This window comes from Herpailurus yagouaroundi, unplaced genomic scaffold (genome assembly GCF_014898765.1).
Source record: "Herpailurus yagouaroundi ecotype Mexico unplaced genomic scaffold, PumYag 164, whole genome shotgun sequence".
In the NCBI taxonomy this organism is placed as follows: domain Eukaryota; kingdom Metazoa; phylum Chordata; class Mammalia; order Carnivora; family Felidae; genus Herpailurus; species Herpailurus yagouaroundi.
The window spans coordinates 13296194-13316748 of record NW_024412405.1 but is presented as its reverse complement, the minus strand read 5'-3'; the positions used below and the strand labels follow the sequence as shown (position 1 = coordinate 13316748).

The 20555-nt window shown below is 44.5% G+C and overlaps 1 protein-coding gene across 3 annotated transcripts in view; it reads left to right on the top strand.

Moving 5' to 3' along the window:
- Positions 1-20555, top strand: part of FARP1 (FERM, ARH/RhoGEF and pleckstrin domain protein 1) — a 300031-nt gene that overhangs the window by 228904 nt on the left and 50572 nt on the right. For all 3 annotated transcript variants that reach the window (XM_040487211.1, XM_040487212.1, XM_040487209.1), the window contains exons 6-13: positions 790-887; positions 2821-2935; positions 3813-3960; positions 6491-6586; positions 8424-8587; positions 9325-9393; positions 11940-12015; positions 13100-13340. In XM_040487211.1, coding sequence (XP_040343145.1) covers positions 790-887; positions 2821-2935; positions 3813-3960; positions 6491-6586; positions 8424-8587; positions 9325-9393; positions 11940-12015; positions 13100-13340 — 1007 coding nt within the window. The remainder of the gene's footprint in view (positions 1-789; positions 888-2820; positions 2936-3812; positions 3961-6490; positions 6587-8423; positions 8588-9324; positions 9394-11939; positions 12016-13099; positions 13341-20555) is intronic.

Here is a 20555-nt window from a genome sequence, read left to right as displayed (position 1 = left end):
AACTTTAAACTAAATTCAGTTTTACAGATCTGGTAACTAAGGCTTTTGGAAGAACCTAAGTGAATATTACACCACACAAAAGAACACACTCTTGTCTTTCCAATTCCATTGGCAAAAAAAGCTGTTCCTAACCATAATAAGCTATTGTTATTATCTGAGCCTTATGTTTTAGTATATTTGATCTGTGGAAAATAATTATACCCTGAAAAAATTATAGAGTGGTAAGATACAGCCTTGGGTTTTTGTTTTTGTTTTGTTTTTTTAAGTTTATTTGGAGAGAGAGAGAGAGAAAGAGTGAGTGGGGGAGGGGCAGTGAGCGAGGGGGGAGGGGCAGTGAGCGAGGGAGAGAGAGAATCCCAAGCAGGCTCCACGCTATCAGTGCAGAGCCGGACTCAAGGCTCAAACTTGCAAACTATGAGATCATGACCTGAGCCAAAACTAAGAAATGGAAGCTTAACTGACTGAGCCATTCAGGTGCTCCGTCTTAGATCTTTGTATGGAGAGGTACAGCCATAGAACAAAATGTGTTACTCATCATGCGAAAAGATTACCGCGTGTTTCCTGGTCCTTTGAATGAGGTATGACTATTTACACCGCAGTCAGTGGTACTGGGAACTCATTCCAGCCGGCACAGACTTTCTTTTCCTTGGTTTGTATACCTTTCTCTGGTCCCTCACAGTGTGGACGAGCTGTCAGAAGTGAGCCTGACTTTGACACCAAACCTCCCACCCTCTTTGCATGGCGCCAGCCTCTAGGTGTGTGACGAATCATTTTTATTTGCGTCCGCAGGTACCTGTTTGCTCTGCAGGTGAAGCAGGATCTGGCTCAAGGCAGGCTGACGTGCAATGATACCAGCGCGGCTCTCTTGATCTCACACATTGTACAATGTAAGTCCTGTTGGTTTCTCGATGAAGTCGCGTTGGCAGTAACGGTGATCTGGTCAATGGGGGAAAATAATCACATCCACGAAAAACAATAATTCTGTCTTTTTGTTATTTTGTTATATGAGTACCCATGGATTGAAAACAATAGCCCTAAAGCGTCATTTAACAGGTGTAGCCCCCCAAACACTGGCCTGTGAATTCTGTGTCCTTTTCAAGGACTAGTGTGCTCTTGTTGATATCTCCGTTGATGCAGAGAAGAAGCTTGGACAGATGGTGGTCAAGTAAACTAAACTTGTTCGGTCCTGTTCTTGGATTTAATATTCATTATTGAATATGGTACATTAGCCTTAAGACATAAACCTGTCAAAGATGACACTTCTTGTATTCTGCCGTCCCAAGTTTAGTAAACCCCAAGACACAGGAAGCTGGAATCCTAGTGATGCTTGAAACTAGATATTTTGCTTCCTTAATCTAGGCAAAGGATAAGTTAGATTGTACTCATTCTAAGGCATATTGACAACCCAGCTGGGCATTTTTTTTTCCTTCTTGGCCAAGGCAGAAGTAACTTGTTGAAGTTACTTGAAATCGAATATGCACATTATGTTTCAAGAAGATGATTATGTCACACGTATTAGCACTAGTATAAAAAAATTGTGCTGTCGTATCATTTTACAATTTCCTTTGTATCCAAAGCAGTCCCATATGATCAGCCCATTTGGATAACCGTCCAATTAACATGATTTCCAAAGGTTCATAGGAAGTGTCACTCCTAGTGGTCAATAAATTACTTAGCCTAATAGGATTAGGTGTTTCTAGAGACCATGCTTATCTTCTTATTTTTTGTATATGAGTCTTACTGAAGATCTACCGGACTTAGGAAGTAATGTTATTGATTCGCCACGGCAGCAAGAAGCTAGAGCCATCGATTCTTCCACTGGCCCAGCTGGAACCAGATGAGTTGGCGCTCTTCAGTGCAGAGCAAATATTCTCGGTGCTTGCGATTTATAGCAACATGTAGGCCATATCCTGCATGATGAGTGGAGGTGTATTGCCCAAAGTGTGACAGGCTGCTTCACATGACAAAACGAAGGGGAGATGTCATAACAACCATTCACTCACTTTTACTCAAAACAGCTGGGCTCTCTTGTTGTTACACAGACCATAGGATTCAAAGAAGATGACATGCTGTCCCAGAGGTATTAAATTGATATAAACGGAGCTGGAGCTAGTGTTGTTAAGGTATAATTATTACTTTAAAGGTCTTTTCTTTAGATTTCCAGATCATAGCAATTTAGGGACTATGCAGAGGTTACATGAGAAAAATGGGCCTCCTGTTCCTTGTAGGTGAGAAATTTGTAAGAGGCTGCCCTCTGACCAGCCATTTCTGGCACTAGGACTGCAAGATACTTCATAAACTTTAATTATTTTATTTTACCAAATTATATTATGTATGTTTATACCTATTTACCATTGGCTTTTCTCTACATGGTAAAGCATTTGGGGTTTGCAGTAATAATTATTATCTACAAGAGTTTCGAAGTTGATTTTTTAAAGTCCAAAAATGCTGTGCTTATTTAGAAGTCGTAAGGTCATGGTCCACATGTCTAGAATTGACTGCCTAGAACAGAAGTGGTCCCAGTGGGGTGGGGAGGAAGAAACAAATCAGGAACATGGATGGATGAAATTGGTTGATGCCAAAGTTTTCTTTCCAACTGGTAGAGACGAGAGTGGAGACCATCCTGTTACGTTGGCACGATTGTTAAATCCATACTCACAGGGTACCTTCTGACATCCAGCCCTTGTGATCCCCACAGGCTGGGATCGCCTTGTCCTCTGCCTTCTGGTTTGCTGGCCAGAGAATGTTGCCCGAGGAACGTAACAGACTGTGAAGTATTAATTGTATGTGGCTGGGTTTTCTTTCTCTGTTTCCTGGTAGCCGAGATTGGGGATTTCGATGAAGCATCAGACAGAGAGCATTTAGCAAAAAACAAGTACATACCTCAGCAAGATGCGCTAGAAGACAAAATCGTGGAGTATCACCATAACCACATGTAAGTCCCACTGGTCACTTCATGTTTCCCTTGAGCTTCTCTCTGTCCTTCCAGCATAGGTGGATGTAGACACACACACACACACACACACACACACACACACACACGGTAACTGTTGGGAAGAAAGATGGAAGGTGTGAGGGAGAAGAGCACAAAGGTTCATGGGGGCCATTGTTCCTCACCTAGGACTCTCAATGCAGGTTCCCCGCTCAAGACCAAAGTTCTAGGATCCTTGCTTGATTTCCTGTGATACTGGGGTATGTCTGGAATTGAGGATACCCATGCTTTGGAATTAAAGGGAGAGTATAAGACCAGTTAATAGGAAATCAGAAAAGGGACATGGTAAACTAGGGGCAAAGTAGGAATGTCATGAAAATCTAGCACCTTTGTATCCTCTCCATTTTTTTTGTTTTGATCAGTAAAATATTTTCAAAAGATGCCCCGTGCCTATTGATTTTGTTGCTGTTTTCAAGGAGGGCATTTGAGCCCTGGTGATAGTATGCCAGAGTGTTGCCTTGAACTTCCCTTACAAGTTTAGGCCCATTGTCAGCGACTAAAAACGTGTTTGAACACAATGGCGTTTTGCTTTTATATGACCTTAAAGGAAACTCTTTGAGATTCCAAAAAAAAAAAAAAAAACTGGGCAAATGTGAGACAGACTTTTGGGGTGTTGTGTTACACAGGCAATAGGGCTTTTGTCCTAGCTGCTCGACTTTGGGTTGCAATAAATGGGAGGCTGGGTGTCATCTGATCAGGTAGCTCCATTGTTTGTGATGAAATGCCTTTTTATTTCCCAAGAGGAGTTGCCTAATCTCAAATTAATAGACACAGGCAATTCAAATCACCTGGACTTTCTCTTTAATTTTTGTTTTGTCAGCGGACAAACACCAGCAGAATCAGATTTCCAACTTCTGGAGATTGCCCGTAGGCTGGAGATGTATGGGGTCCGGTTGCACCCGGCTAAGGACAGGGAAGGTACGAAGATCAACCTGGCTGTTGCCAACACGGGAATTCTAGTGTTTCAGGTAAGAGCACTTAGAACACAGCTCAGTTCCCCTGGTGATGGAAAGATAAGAGTTGGCCCTTCAACTCTGATTGCGCGTTGGGTGGGCCAAGTTAAGACCTCTGATGGTTAATTTTAGGTGAACAGGGAGAAACTAACCTCACCTTAAGGTTTCTATTTCTTTCTAGGCCCTCCACTTCCAGATTCTACTTCATTTGCCCTTGCTCTGGTTGGGAAATGCACAAAGATTTGCTTGTGTTTATTGACTTGGTAATCTCTGTCAGTGGACCTGTGCTCAAAACACAGTATAATAGAATCAGGATTTCAGACCCCCCAAAATAAACACTTTCTTCACACTGGCACATGATAGTCATGTGGTTCCCCCCTCTCTTTTTTAACCTGTTGAGTTTTTTTTTTAACCAAATTTATGGATTCTTAAACCTAATTTAGGTTTTACCTACGTCAGCTTATTTGTGACTTCAGATATACATACTTGAAAAGGGTAATGTGTACTTTTAAAGATCCAGCAGTTTTATAAATTTCTACAAAGCCACGTAGTATAGTAACTTTGTAGTAAAACGAATTCGTACCTGTGTTTTACTTAAGGACATAATTTTCTGTACTCTGAAATGTGTACTGTCTTTTTTTAAAGTTTTAAAATATTTTTTTAATGTTTATGAGAGAGAGAGTGAGAGAGCGCACGCTCACATGCATGAGTCGAGGAGGGGCAGAGGGGCTGGGGACACAAAATCCGAAGCAGGCTCCAGGCTGTCATCACAGAGCCTGATGCAGGGCTCAAACTCATGAACCATGAGATCGTGACCTAAGCCAGAGTCCAACGCTTAACCAACTGAGACACCCAGGCTCCCCATGAAATGTATGCTCTCTTGGTTGCACTGTTAGATTCTTCTACTGACAGTGCTTCTTTTTGTTTCTTAACAGCTTCTTTGAGGTGTTATTGACATAGAGTAAAATGCACATATTTAAAGTGTGCAGTTTCATAAGTTCTTGTATATGTATATCCTGAAGCAATCAATGAAATCAAGACAATGAACATATTCATCACCCCCAAAAGTGTCCTCAATGCTTTTCTTTTAAACAAAGTCGAGAGTAATCCATGCTTTGGTTTCATAGGGGTATGGAGAAAGTGTCTGCCTTTAAGTAGGGTAATCTTCACCAGTTTTGAAGGCATAGATATGTACACAATCTAAAACATTTTGGCTTATATTTGGTTTTGGTTATATTGTCCCTTCGTATTTTACCAAATTGGTCTCAGTGCTTCTCTGCTCCTGTATCAGATGTTTATGGTGGACACTGATTATCATAGGATCCTGTCCCAGGAGGAGTCGAGGTTGGGTTTCATATGGGAGAGTAAGAAGGGAAGGTTTGAAAGCAGTGTACAATACTTGAGGTAGCTTAACAATTGCTCTTAACAATTTCTGAACTGCCAAAATAACATAGGAGTACTTGATGAACAAAATGACAATAAGCCAAATGTAAAGCTTTCAGTCCTACCGTTAAATTTTGAAATCAGAACCCTTAAGCATTTTTAAAAATCATGGGGGGGGGGGGGAAGAAGTGCCTCACAATTGAATTAACGTGCTTTGATTATATTTGATACAATCTAAATATTGAGAATTACGCAGTAATTTAATCGTGTACCAAGGCCGTATCTTGGAATTAATCTTGCCAGTGCCTGATTGCTTCATTCTTACCAATTTCAATACATGGTCCTGGTGTTTCAGCAGCTCTGGAGGAATTCTAATTTAGGCGGAGATGACAGGACAGATGGGAGCTGGTGTCTGGTCGCTTCCCCTTACTTCTCCATCACCCTGTTCCTCACAGGAACAGGGACACAGGAACACCCTGTTCCATCACACCTGACTTTCAGAACGAGGATGTGTGAGTCCTTCCCAGAGACTGTTCTCTGGTCTAGAAGACAAACCACAGGCCAGGACTCCCTTCCCCATCCTGCTTGTGCTGCTGGGAGCCAGACCAGTGTGCCCCTTGGGGGTTGACCACCAGCCTGGTGTGTTGCTTTTATGGAAATTAACAGTCGCTGCTGGTGAAGGCACATGGTGGGGCACCTCATTCTGCCACGTGAGCTGTGTGATTTTGGACAAATTAAAATAAATTCATGCAGCAGTTTCCACATCTGTGAAAGAGAGATAACAAACCCATCTCACTGGGTTTTGTATAAGGTTTGGTAAGATAAGGTCTGTAAAGTCCTTCCCCTGGCACTGGAAAGTGATGGTCACTAATTGTTGTGGTTGCCATGGTTTTTATTGTTATTTATCTTTCTTAGCATCCTGCCTTTGGCCAGCCGCTTCCCTCCCTGGAGGCAACCTTAGTTTGAATACCAAAGCATATAATTAGTGAAAGATAATGTTCCTGGAACAGGCATCACCCACAGCTGCAAATCCTAGCAAATTCTCTAGCAAAAGGCATTCTTCCCAAGCAGTCAAAAGCAGGTCCCTATATGCAAGGCAAACCACCTCCCGTGTTGCTTATTCTGCGTTTCCTGGCTCACTGGCTGATCCCTTCCTTTGCAGGGTTTCACCAAGATCAACGCCTTCAACTGGGCGAAAGTGCGCAAGCTGAGCTTCAAGAGGAAGCGCTTTCTCATCAAGCTCCGCCCAGACGCAAACGTAAGTGGGCGGGGCGGGATGACACCTGGCAGGTGTCTGAGGGTCTGTACCGAGTGTCCTGCCCAGACGCTCAATCACCGTGCTGTCACCTGGGTAGACACAGCGAGGGTAGAGAATGTTCAGCCCCTCCCGACAAACCCATGCCTTTGCTGGGCTCCAGCCTCCAGGCCATCCCCTCGAGACCCCGTTCAGCATCCGCAGTATTCGGGGCGCACCCCTAGCCGCACAAGCCTCCAGCTCTCCCCAGCCCTCGCGTCCCTACTCTTGTCCCCTGACCTCTGACAGCACATTCTCCCAAGCTAAGCAGGTCCACCCCATTTTCTGGAGAACCCCTGAGGATGTCGCTCACCCCAGGACCGGATCAGAGAAGGAGCGTCTCCTTCCCCCCGCGGGAAATGGCAATGGCGGAGATGGCTGATTCATCCTGGTGTCCCCAACCAGAACTTGGCAGAGTTTTGTTCCCGTGGGAAAAAAAAGATGATAAATGGCAGTCTAACCTTACCGTTCAGCTACCGAATGGATTAAATGAGCTTTTATGGCCTGACCTAGGAAGCAACCGCCCATTATAAGTTGTTTTCTATGGGAAAATGCTTTTGGAGTTCTAAAAGGCCACTTGCAAATGCAGAATTGCCTCAGCTTGTTTGTAAGTTGGGTCTGCCCAGAACTGTGAGATTCCCCCCAAAAGAGTTGGAAGTTCTGGGAACCATTAAGGCTGTAGTAATTCCTGTTTATATAATAGGGCCACTTACATTGAGAGCATTCAGCCTGGGAATACAAAATTACACTCTCCCCTTTCCAGAATCGAAGGACATGACTTTTTCAGCCTTGAGTGATACTTTTGTGTTCCAGAAAAAAAAATGTTCATTTCCTGTGGGGTCCCCTGGAGGTTTGAGCCATATGCTACTTGACAGAGAAGAGACTTAAGACCAGTGTGTAAAGTCGGCATGAGCCGTGAGGGAGAAAACAGAAGAGTGTGTTTCAGTTATTTTAAGGAGGCAAAACAGGAATTTCAGTAGTTGGATTTTTTTTAAGAAGGAAATATGGGGGTGCCTGGGTGGCTCAGTCAGTTGAACATCCGACTCTTGGTTTCAGCTCAGGTCATGATCTCATGGTTCATGGGATGAAGCCCCACAATGGGCTCTGCACTGACAGTGTGGAGTGTGCTTTGGGTTCTCTCTCCCTCTCTCTCTCTCTCTCTCTCTCTCTCTCTCTCTCTGTCCCTTCCCAGCTTGTGCTCACTATCCATCTCTCTCAAAGTAAATAAACTAAAAAAAAGAAGAAGAAGGAGGAGGAGGAGGAAATATAAGCCACGTAAACAAAATTTGTTCGTGAATTCTGTCACAAGAAATGTTAGGAGGGGCCCCTGGGTGGCTCAGTTGGTTGAGTGACCGACTTCGGCTCAGGTCCCACGATCTCACAGTTCATGAGTTGAGCCCCGCGTCGGGCTCTGTGCTGACAGCTCAGAGCCTGGAGCCCGCTTCGGATTCTGTGTCTCCCTTTCTCTCTGCCCCATCCCCACTCATGTTCTGTCTTTCTCTGTCTTAAAAATAAATAAAACATTAAAAAATTTAAAAAAAAATGTTAGGAGTTCTGTGAATTACCCCTGTTTTCTGTTAGCTCCTCTAAGGAATTTTGTGAGGGGAAAATGGTTGAATGATGACTAGATTTTGTCATTAGGAACAACTCTATTTTACTAACTATGTGAATTTGTGGTCGTGCTATAATAAAATGCACCAGTGAAATTTTATTGGACATGCTTCTTTTCTGGCCCTTTTCTCATGTTTCAACCTGATGTCTGTGGGTCAAGGGGGAAAAAAATGGTATTTTCTCTTTTTAGAGCTCGTACCAGGATACCTTGGAATTTCTGATGGCCAGTCGGGATTTTTGCAAGTCGTTCTGGAAAATCTGTGTTGAACATCATGCCTTTTTTAGACTTTTTGAAGAGCCCAAACCAAAGCCAAAGCCTGTTCTCTTTAGTCGAGGCTCATCATTCCGGTTCAGGTAAGGATTTCATAACATACCTCTCGTGTCCACCACGGGAGCATTTGTCCCGAGACGTCCTTCTCCTACACAGTACAGTGGGGAGCTACTGTGCTGTTGCTACTGGTGCTGCTGCTACACAGGTACAGTGGGGAGCTAAGTGGAAAGTTGGCCTCCGGGAGCTATGGCTGGTGGGGTGATTGCTCGGTCATTCCAGCAGCCTCCTGGCATGACCAGGAGGTCATGTTCTGCTCGAACATTGGCCAAGAGGCCCTTCACCCCGCCACAGTAAACTCCAAACAGGACCCTTTAATTCAGGAGGATTCCCTTTCTCTGGAGAAGCAAGTGTCTTGTTAACATTTCGTGTAGCCTTCGGGAATGTTGTGTGCACTTGCCCAGCACTGCTTCACTTTCTCCCTCTTTCAACAAACATTTGAGTGTTTCCTGCGTATCAAATCCTGTTCTAAGCACTGGGGATATACGGTGAACAAAATTAGCCCTGTGTCCTCGAAGCATGTAGACTCTTGCTCAGGATGGTGGCTTCGTAATCAAACAGAATTATTTATAAGGAAAATGCCAAGAAATGCAATGGACACACATTTTTCTCAGAGAAACACAAGTTCCTCCCAGAACTGCAGCTGAGAAAGCCCACCTATCTCCCAGTTGTGGAAGGAGGGGAGGTAGAGACGGGGTGTTGTGTGTTTCAATGAGAATCCCTTGCCGTCTCCTTTCCTTCCCTCTCGTTGTCTTCCCTTTAGCGGTCGGACTCAGAAGCAGGTTCTCGACTTTGTTAAAGAAGGAGGACATAAGAAAGTGCAGTTTGAAAGGTAAGAGAAACTTCGATGCTACTTCGACTTGACAAGAGTCATCGTCTGCAGGTGACAGTGCTTTGCTCCTGACTGTCTCTTCACCCAGGCCTGGTGAATTACCATATCAGGGCCTCACAGTCAACCTGGGCCAGTTTAGTGTTAGGAACATTCGAGGGCTGGGGCACACCTCAAGGATAAGATGAGATGTAAACAGACCAGGAGGGCCAAGTGAGGAAGAGGAGGAAACCAGCAGGGGATGGGATGGAAGAGAAACAGGAAGGAGATTGCAGTGGGGCTAAAGCACCGTAAAAACTTCCTCCTCTCTTTGTCCTTGAGTGTCTTGGGATTTGAATCAAAAGTATTTCTATAAACTTTTAAATTAAATACAGCTTGGATGAGAAGCAGGATTTATTGCTGTTGTTAGCAAATGCTTACAGCTCTTGCTGAGTTCCACGCACTTTGCATACATTAACTCAGTCTTCATACCAGCTCTGTGAGGTCAGTGCTCTCCTAGTCCCTTTTTTTAAATGTTTATTTATTTATTTTTGAGAGAAAGAGGTTGTGAGCAGGGGAGGAACAGAGGGAGGGGGAGACTGAGAATCCAAAGCAGGCTCCGTATTGTCAGCGCACAGCCCGACGCGCGTCCCGAACTCCTGAACCGTGAGATCATGACCCGAGCAGAAACCGAGACTCAGATGTTTAACTGACTGAGCCACCCAGGTGCCCCTCTCCTGGTCCCTTTATAAAGATGGAGACACTGAAGCTCAAAGAACTCAGGTCTCAGAACTGACAAGTGGCCCCTGGTCAACCAGCATCAAAGCCCCATGCCCTGAGCAAGGCTCTGTCGCCAGAGAGGGGAGAAGGTGAGAATCCAGAGATTAAAATAAAAGGGTAATTGGGACACCTGGGTGGCTTAATCGGTTAAGCCTCTGACTTCAGCTCAGGTCATGATCTGATGGTTTGTGAGTTCGAGCCCCGTGTCGGGTTCTGTGCTGACAGCTCAGCGCCTGGAACCTGCTTCGGATTCTGTTTGTCCCTCTCTGTGCCTCCCCTGCTCACACACTGTCTCTTAGTGTCTCTCAAAAATAAATAAACATCAAAACAATTTGTTTTTAATAGAAGGGTAAAAGGGTGGAGCTGTGGTGCACTGAGGGCTGTTCGGTGCATGTGCATTTTTTAAAAACATTTTTGTATTTTAACATATCTTAAAATAACTGTGAAGTACAGAGATCACAGCAAACGTCCATATTTCTTTCTGTTTCTGGTTTTTTGTTTTGTTTTGTTTTGTTTTTGTCTTTGTTTTTACCTTTTTGTGTGAAATTACTGTTATGACAGATACGGCTAAAACCCCCTTAACGAACAGCCACCTTTGTTACTTCCCTTCTCTCCTTCCCAGAGGCAACAACTGCCAACTTCACATTATTTCTTTTACACATATTTATGCATTTTAAAAAAAAATATGCAGCATTTCTCTCGGGTGTACTTTTTCATTGATTTAACTAGTATCGCACTGTACATAATTCTGCATCTTGCTTTTTTTTTTTAATGTTTATTTATTTTTGAAGAGAGACAGAGCATGAGTGGGAGAGGGGCAGAGAGAGAGAGAGACATAGAATTCGAAGCAGGCTCCAGGCTCTGAGCTGTCAGCACAGAGTCCAACGTTGGACTCAAACTCATGAACCGTGAGGTTATGACCTGAGCCGAAGTCAGACGCTTAACTGACTGAGACACCCAGCATCCTGCTTCTTAAACCCTGACCTGATTTGGAGATCTGTGTTGATGTTCTTCGGTATTGTGAAAGTATTTCATTTTATGTATCTGATTTTCTGTTGATAAACAAACCTGAATGTCGGTATTTTGTTTCACTCTGGCTGAAACAAACCTGCTGCTGTGACCATCCTTGTGTTTTTGGAGTCTTTTGAAGAAAAGCTGAATGTACGTTAGCATTTAATCCCTCTGTGTTTATAGTTTCATCATTTGAGTACCTGACAATTTCTAAGGCCTGTTCACGGAGGAAAAGCAGGGCACTCAGAGACTAAGGGAGGGAACAGATAAAGGAGAGTGTTAGTGGCATGAAAGCCAGTTCCTGGTCCTGTTGAATCTGTAAATTCATTCATGGGGCAGGCCTTCTGTGAACTCAACACTGGGAAAGAGTTAGCTGATGAGTAGTAGTCACCTCTGTTACAGAACTAATCTAGAAAATCATTGCCCAGAATACATGAATTGCTTTCATATTGTCAGGCCAGAATTTGCAATTCAGAGCATACTCAGCCCAGCCAACTCTCCCTCCCAGTGACTCTCCTACAACTAGAAAGGTAATGCTCAATGGCTAGTGTTCCTGACCAGCTGTACCACTCGAACAGCAGCAGGGGATTGCGGAGAGTGTTTTCAGGGTTTAAGTATACCCTGAACCCTGTAAGTGCTATGAAAAGGATGACTGTTTCCAGGGAGCATCCATAGACACTACTTCACTCGTCTTCATATTGAGGAAGGCATAAGACTGTTATTTTTCATTTAAGAAAACAGCTTTTCTCACTATGGCTATCTTACGTGATTTCTTCCAGGAAACATAGCAAGATCCAGTCCATCAGAAGCCTTGCTACACAGCCCATGGAGCCGAATTCAGAAGTGCCAAAACAAGTCAGTAATGCTGATCAACTATTATAACTGTGTTTTTGTTTTGTTTTGTTTTACCAAACTTTCTCTGCTAAGTCCTAAGTCCTGTGTTTCATAGTATGCTTCTGAGTTATTTGCCCCTCACCTTTGGGGTTTCTTTTAGTAGAGGAGAGTATAGTTGTGTGCCCTGGCTTTGAGCAAACACAGGCTGTGCTCTGTGCACCCCAGGCTGGGCTCCGCTGGCCCTAGACTGGGTCCTTTTTCAGCTGAGTTCCTGTCCTCCATCCCATGCCTTTGCCCAGAGAAGTTTGCTCTGTTGGCCCTATCTCAGCTTAGGAGTGGAACCATCCATGGGAGTCTACAGAGAGGAGCTCACCTGCCAGCAAAATGTGTGTGGAGAGATTGGGACCTCCCTAGCACCTGATGGGTGTCACTCCCATTTTCAGGGCCAACCTCAGATCTCTTTATTGGCACAAGACTGGGTGGTGAGTTCCCAGGGCTCCTGTTACGGGGCAGTGACCACAGTTGGCAACAAGAGACATTATCACTCTTGCCCTGAGGGTGGTGAGAGCTCATTTTCTCTCGAATTGGCCTGTGCTTGTGCTTTCAGGGTTTTCTCTACAAGAGAATAAGAACTTTGTTGGGGAAGAACATGAAGATTTCCTTTGTGCACCTAAAAATAGAGTGCTTAACCTGCCTGTTCCTCCCTTGGAAGTATAAACAAAGACTTTTTTGTCATTTGTCTGAAATCCATGTCAACTTGCCTTTCGGGGATCTGCGATGTGTTTTCTTCCTCACCCCGCCCAACCCTCCCTGTGGGTTGCAAGGAGACTCTGTTGCTCCACGGAAACTTTGGAAAGCCAGTATGAGCCCGTGGGTCCTAGAGAGCAGAGGCTGTGGCCCACTTGGCCTGCTGGGGACCGTGCATGGTCAGAGAACGGTCTGGTTGCTGACCAAACACACTGGGGAGCGCCTGCTCATTGGCGGTGTTCTGTTCGAGCCCTGTGGAGGGCAGCCCCTCGGCCCGCTTGTTGCTAAATTGGGCTCTGGCAGCCCCGCCCCTCCACCACCGTGTAACCTTCCCCCTTTCTCGCCCCGCCCCGCGCAGGCGCAGCAGAGTGCCAGCTTTCCGCCCGGAGAAGGTGCGGAGCCCGCAGGTGGCGCGGGCGGTCAGCAGGGAGCGGAGCCGAGCGCTGCGGCCGAAGAGCGCCAGAGCCCTGCGCCGCCCAGGAGCCCCGCGGGCGGCGGGAAGGCGGACGGAGCCCCGCGGGCGCCGGCCGACGAAGAGGAGGAGGTCGTTAAGGATAGGACCCAGCAGAGTAAAGCTCAGCCCCCGCAGCCGAGCACAGGTCCAGCATCCAGGGCTGCCAGAGGCAGCAGCTCTTCCATTCCTTTCATTGACTGCAGTGACGTAGATAGTGAATCCGACCTGCTCAGGGAGCAAGCGTCCCAGTCCCAGTCCCAAACAAATGACAATTATGAGGGTGATTTGACCAGTGGGGTGTATCTGCTCTCCGGGGATGAGAGGCGGACAGAGGCTAGGCGCAGGGCTTCCCCTCCCTCCGTGAAGTCCTCCCGGCCTCCTTCCAGAGAGTTCGTCGATGATGATTCAGCAGACCTAACCTTTGATATGAGTGGGAGCCCCAGACTCCCAAGACATAGCTCCCTGATAGATGAGCTGTTCAGGGGCTCCGGCGGTCGCAGTCCCCCCACCACCCCATTGTCTCCCAGTAGCAGACGGTCGAGTCCAAGTAGGAGTTGGGACAGGACTGGGTCTCAAGGCTATGTTTCTGAAAACGGGCATGACCCAAGAGAGGAGAGTACAGGAGAAGGTCCTCTCCCAAGCCAGGGTCCTCCTTATGAAAACTCTTCCCCCGTCCTGCAAAGGCCATACTTGCGGAATCTTCCCAGTCACTACAATAAGTCAGAGACAGATCCCCTCATCCTTAGCCAGGTAGCATCAACCCCAGAAGCAATGGGTGGGCTTGATGGCCATGAAAAGGGAGGACTGGCCAGCCTGGCTGCTTCAGAAGGTAGAATGCTGGCTAATGGTGCACCTCAGGTGGGCCCCACCTCAAAGATCCCTGTCGTGCGGTCAGTGTGTGCCAGAGGCATGGCAGACCAGCGGGCGCCCCTGCAGGTGACTGAGGGCTCCACCAGCAGCGGGACTGAATCCAGCGATTCAGACTCTGAAATGGTGGCCCATTTGAGCCAGCCACTCACATTTGGCAACCCAGCAGCAGTGCTGAGCTCCCCTTCCATGCTTAGTAGTAAGAAGCCCCTGGGTGGCCTACATGTGAGTGAGGAGGAAGAAGAGGGGGATGAGTAGAGGGCCAGACTTCCAAGTGTTGGGAACGTGGAATCTTGAGTCCAGGTTTCCAGTGGAGATTATCTGTTCTAGTGGCTCATTAATCTTTAATCAACATTTGTTAGAGGAAGTTTTGGACAGAAACCTTTGGATAGGGTATGCCCGACTCTCAAATCTTGAAGAAAAATGAAACTTCACACAGTGGCTTGCTCTCCAAAAAAGGTGGACAAGAGAAATAGTTAAGAAGGACAGGTTACCAGGACCTTGTTTATCTTTCTGATTGAAGGCTAGGAAGAGATACTTGATTATGGATCTGATCATGTGTATAGTGTGTCGTTATTTATGTGGAAATTTTCTGTGTATGTTGAGTTTGTATGCAGATCACGCTGCTGTTGATTGAATGTTTGGACTGAGGTATTGAGATCCCAGGAAAGGTGTTGGTTTTACTTTGTTCCCCTTCTTTAAAAGGAGGTGCTGCTTTTCTGAGCCTTAGAAAATGAGGGATTGACAAAATTCAAGACCAAATGTAAGTTGATTGCTGGTTGAGATTAAGTGTTGGTGAAATCTTAGTCAAGAATAATGGATATTTTAATAGGAAGAATTTGGAGTTATTTCTTCTTTCCAGATTTCATGTGAAACAATGTAAAAGATGTCAATTATAGTGGAACTGTAATTTACAAGGGATTGCTGGTCTGGTTTGGGTTTGCATCCTGGGTCAAATCGTTAGCTGTGCTTTAAGAAGCTATAACTCTGGCTGTCAGAACTTCTAATTGAAACACAGAAATGCTATTGAGTGGGGATTCGGGGCAAAGTAAGACCTCACAAAAGGCACTGTTGTCACCAGGCTGGCAAACTAAAGGCCCTCTTTTGAATCATGAGCAGCATAGAGAAGAACCATTTTCCAGAATTGCTGCCCCTTGGTTATTGTGTACATTCTTAACGTTCACACTTGTGTGAACAGGGTCTTCTCTTGGAAGCAGTGACTTCTAGATGTTTCTGTGTGCAGGAAAAAAGTGTAAGGAGTGAGAGGTTTGATTTCTTTTTAAATCTTGCCCACCTCTGCCCGTGCCTTTCACTCAGCACTCCTGCATTGTAGATCAAAGGGTCTCAGCTGCACATGGGAATCACCTGCGACATTTTAAAAATCAGTGATGCCTGGGCCCTGACCTTAGAAATTTTTTATCTCATTGGTCTGGGGTGCCACCTGGGGTCCCCAGATGGTTCTGCTGGACAGTCAGGGTCACCCCTCAGCCTGACACAGTTGCCTTCTAGAATCTAGTGGAATAAATTTCTGGCTGGCTTGCAGAGTAAGGAAAGCATCACACATGAAATACTTTAATTAGTGCCTGTTGTTTGGTACTTTTCAGTCTTTGGTACTTTTTTTAAGAAGATGACTTGTAGAATCAAATTTTTAGATCCTAAGCAACTACCAAATTATTGGAAAGAGTTCTAACAATGACACATCCCTGGCGTGCCACCATGCCTATGGCCTTACTAAACTCATCGTGTGATGTTATCACAAGGGAAGAGCTACTACGCATGCTTAGGAAGTGGGGTAGAATTTGGCAGCCATATGCAACAAATACAAGTATTGACTGACCCTGTGGCTCACAAATGATTATCGGTCCACAGGAATGTCGACAAGTTGAATTTTAAAGACTGAAAACTTAATCCTTTCTACACAAACTTTTTTTTTTTTTTTTGGTGTTCTTTTCCTGATCGTTTGATTCAGTGCATGATTGATGAATCAAACTGAGTACTGGATAGTTTGAAAGATGTTCATTGAAGTAGTCTATTGATGTCCTACCTTAGATATATATTTAACAGAGTCACAGAATTTTAAAACTAGAAGGGACCTTTGAGATCATTTAGGGTAAACCTTCATTTTTATGGATGACAAACCTTGTTCTGTTGAAATCAAGAGACTTCACTTACTCCTACAGCTGCTGCCTGACAAAGCTAAAACTAGAACTTTGACCTCTAGTCTTCAGCTTTAGTCTGTGTGACATCTTGGTGCAGTAGGACCCTTTTGATTCAGTACTTTAATTTTGGAGAATCTTGTACAGATTAATAATTAAAATCGGATGTGGAGACCAGGGATCATGTAGACTTAGACACTTACAGTCCATACATAAAACGTAGGAAGAACCGCTTTTTCTATTGTGGGGTTTTTGCACTTAGGACATGTTTTTGCGTATTCTGTTTTGGACTTAGGAAAAAATGTTGATTTGGTATATAAATATTTAGTCAAATGTGAGTTCAGCAGAGTCACATTTGGAATCCTGTGGTTTATTTGTGAAGGTGATTTGTTCAAATGAGTTTTCTTTTTACCTCTAATTGCACAGCAGTCTGATGATGAAGTATGAATGAGCAATGGGGTGTTAACTTACCCAGCATATAATGTGAATCATCAAAACGTAAACCTCTAGAGTAAAACATGCTTCAGGAATTACTTTGTTTTGCTTTTTGCTAAAGGAGTGGTGATTTTTTTTTTTTATCTGAAGTGTTTTAAAAACAGCTGATCAATGATAGTGTACTCAGTTCCGTATTGATAAACTTTCCCCTTTTAGGGTTGCTCATAAAGTTTTTCTCTGGTTGGTTTTGTACCAGCCAAGCAACTCCATTTCTGCTGGTTGGCCACTATTTATGAAAGCAGCAATCCCGATGTGATTAATGGTGCTTAAAAGGGAAGGGGTGTGATTTGTTCAAAGGCCACGGGTAGCCTAAAGTGCTGAGAATATTCACCAGTTGCCTCTGGGGGAGTTTGCCCCGCCCTACTAAAGATTCTAAGTATCAGTGAAGGAGTAAATATTTAAGCATTCTTTGAGCCTGGTGGAGTCAGTTCCGCAGAGGTGATGTGGTCTCTCACTGTGCAGAGGTCAGGGAAAGCCCGCAGCCTCCCACCTTCCATGCCCTCTGCCTGTTGTCAGACTCTAGTTCCCTGTGTCTTTACCTGGCGTCCGGAGTCTCCCTCTGTGGCAGAGAAGGACGCACACGTGCACAAAGTTGAACTGAGAGTGGAGCAAGACCAGCAGTGGAGTTGGGTGTAAAGAACAGGTGACCTGTGAATTCATTGCAGGTTCCAAAGGGTTTCCCAAGACCTGTCCGTCTGTTTCTCTAAGGTGGTGTAGAGGTCTCCTGAATCACTAAGGAGGGCCAGGTCTTTAGGCAGGCGATAGCTGCTCCATGAAATGATACCGGAAGGCCCGGGAGAGAAGACCAACCATCTATTGAAACAAATCTCCAAGCCACCAGGCCTGCCCAGGGCCTCCGCACATTAATATCTTTCCTTAGATGGTATTTCAAAGTATGTAAGGTGTAGCCCCTTTTGTGGTCGATTTTTTGTTGCTGCTGGTTCAGGGCAAAATAAAATGCAAGAAATTCTTTTAGCATGAAGAAATACATTTAATGAGTTCCGGAACTTAAAGTGAACTGCGCCAGCTCCTTTGACAGGCATCTGTATGCTATTGACGATATTTTATTAGGCATTTAATTAAAGGAAGTCTGTGGGCCAGATTCTTCCCCACATATGTGACTCATATTTGGGAATTTCTCACATATTTATCTCCAGTGTGCCACGTGGCCTGCACTTACAATGTGAATAATTCTGATTTTAATCTCAAGAGCTTCTTTGAAGATTCAAACCAAGCAATGCTAAAAAAGCCAGGCCACAAAACTAAAATACAGCTTGAGTCTCTTGAAATTTGCACTAAGTGTACAAAATCTGTTCTGTCCTCAGTTGAATCAGAAACTCAACTTGCACATTAACCTTGGAATCTTTTTGATTGTACTGTGAGGCAATATCCAAAAGAAGGAAAAATTAGTAAGATTAAATTCCTTTCAAATTTTGTTAAAACTTGTGGATGTGCATACAGCTTCCTTTTTGTGTCTATAATCAGTGTTCACATGCTTTCAGTCCACTTTCTCTGCTTAAAGTGTTATCCCATATTCAGCACAGAATGGGTTTGGTACAGCTGTCATTAGTCAATAATTGACCCAGCCTTAAACTAAGAAATTTGGGGGCTCCCTACATCATTGGGTTTATTTTGAGTTTATTCTATTTTAATTACTCTTTTCTTGGGCCTTTATTCTTATTAGCAAGAATTTAGAGATCTCAGAGTTGCATTCCCAAGAAAGACTCTCTTTTCTGGATCTTCCCTCTCGTAGCCTGGAAACCTTCCTTCTCTGATAGTTAGGAGCTCTGATAGTTAGGAAGACTGGCTGGCCTTCCTCTGGTTTCATGGGATGAGTCCACTTCATTGCTGCAAATTTTACAAATCAAACTGCAAACGAATCTTTCTCTGCAATCCCTGGAATGTAGAGTAAGTTTCTTTTGAACCTGAAAGATGTGATCGTTTCAAAATAATCCACTGCCGGTAGCCCTCTGATGAGTTTTACGTTCAGCCACGTTAGCCAAAACCATAAGCGCATATGGAAGTTCTGGTCATAAACCTCTGGAGCAGAAAGTGATTAACAAACTTGACTGTGGCGACATTAGGGAATTTACTGGCGCTCCTTTTTCCTTGTTAGTTTAATTCTGTTTCTGTTGAGCTAAGCGAAATTCAATACAGGGAAACGGGGTCTGTCGTGCAGACTTGTGCATACCTTGAAAGACACCAGTTGCTGGTTTTTAAAATGAAGCCAAGACTTTTAGATCGAAACAAGCATTCCACTTAATGTTGCAGTTCTGTTTTTATTAATAATAATAATGAAAAGCAAAAAAGAAGAAATGGCACTTTGATTTGGCCTTGTGTTGTAGGTATCCAAGATTAAAAGTGGTCTGTTTGCCATTTGTTTAGAGCCATCTTTGAAGAGGCCTACTTGTTGATTCACTTGAATCACCTAGAGATTTCCAAGTAATTCCCTTTTGAACAAAAGTCACAAATGCTGATTTGTATGCCATGCATATGTTTGGGAGCTGGTGGGTGGAGTCTTGTTTTCACCAAAAAAAAAAAAAAAAAAAAAAGTACACCATCCCAAAAAACATAATTGACACTTCTAGCACAAGGAATTTTTTCTTCTTTTCCAGTGAAAGCAATTAAATATACCCCAGTGGAAGCTGGGAAAGAAGTAGGAAATCATTTCCTGAAAGCTTTCAAAATGGAATAGACTGATTTGTTCAGGGTCATTTTCAGTGTGGATTACAGACACCGCAGCTGAGCCTGGAAACAGCCTTGGGCATCTCATTGGCCTCTGGTGTCTGATTGTAGCTTCCCGGGGAAGGCAGCTCGTTTGTGTCTTTATACAGGCTCTAGATCAGGTTACTCTGGAATGTCTTGGGTGGCTTTATCTTTGCAAGTAGGGAAGGATTAAAAATCAGCTGTTGACATGAGACATCGGATCTATATGTGGAGCGGAGAGCCGGTGGGAAGGTTAACTGCAAGGCTGGTGCCGTTAATGCCATTGTGGAAATGGCGCTGAAAGATCCTTGCGCTTGCTGCTGCTGGGCCAGGCACGACGGTCTCAGAATATTGAAGAGTAATTACAAATCGCTGCAACGTGCAACACAAACCAGGGGCACTGAGGACGGAGTGAGGACTGTGTGTGTGTTCGTGCACATGTGTACATGTTTAGTAAAAAGCATCAAAGAGGGATTCGTTCTACTTTTGAGTGAGAGTTGGAGGTAGTAAGTGGTATGCGGAGTCTGCAGGCAGAGTTCTGCTTTATTATGAATTTGGGTTGTTAACTGGCTCTCAAATAGGAAACAGGAGGAGGTCCGTTTTGGAACCTGCAGTGGTGTGCCTCGTGTGTCATTAACCACACGGACAAGCTTTTTGGCTCACGAAACTAGGCTAACAGCTCTTTTTTCCTGGGCCTCAGATTCCCTTTGTAAAGAAAGCAAGCATTTGCCACTCAGCCTGTACTGATGTGTAGACAGCCCGAAGACAGGCCTTCCTCTGTGGAGACCACACACCTGCTGCTCTTCCCACGTCCGCACCCAGACCCAGTCCCTCACGCTTACCCCCTTTCTGCCTGGAAAGTTGCCATGAAAACCTAACTAACCAGATTTCACAAGCTTGGCCTATATTATTAATCCAGTTCCCTTCTGTTCTTTCTGTGTGTATATTTAATCCTATAGACAAAATACTTCATTAAAAATTTCTAATACACCAGATTTTAAAACAGAAAAGGCTGGGGATTTCATTCTCATTTTTGTCATTTGTTTAATAAATCTGAGAAAACATTTTTCTGTTGTTCCATTGTATGCACTGTTTTGTCAGCATGTACCTATCTAGGAGAGAACTTGGGGGGGGGG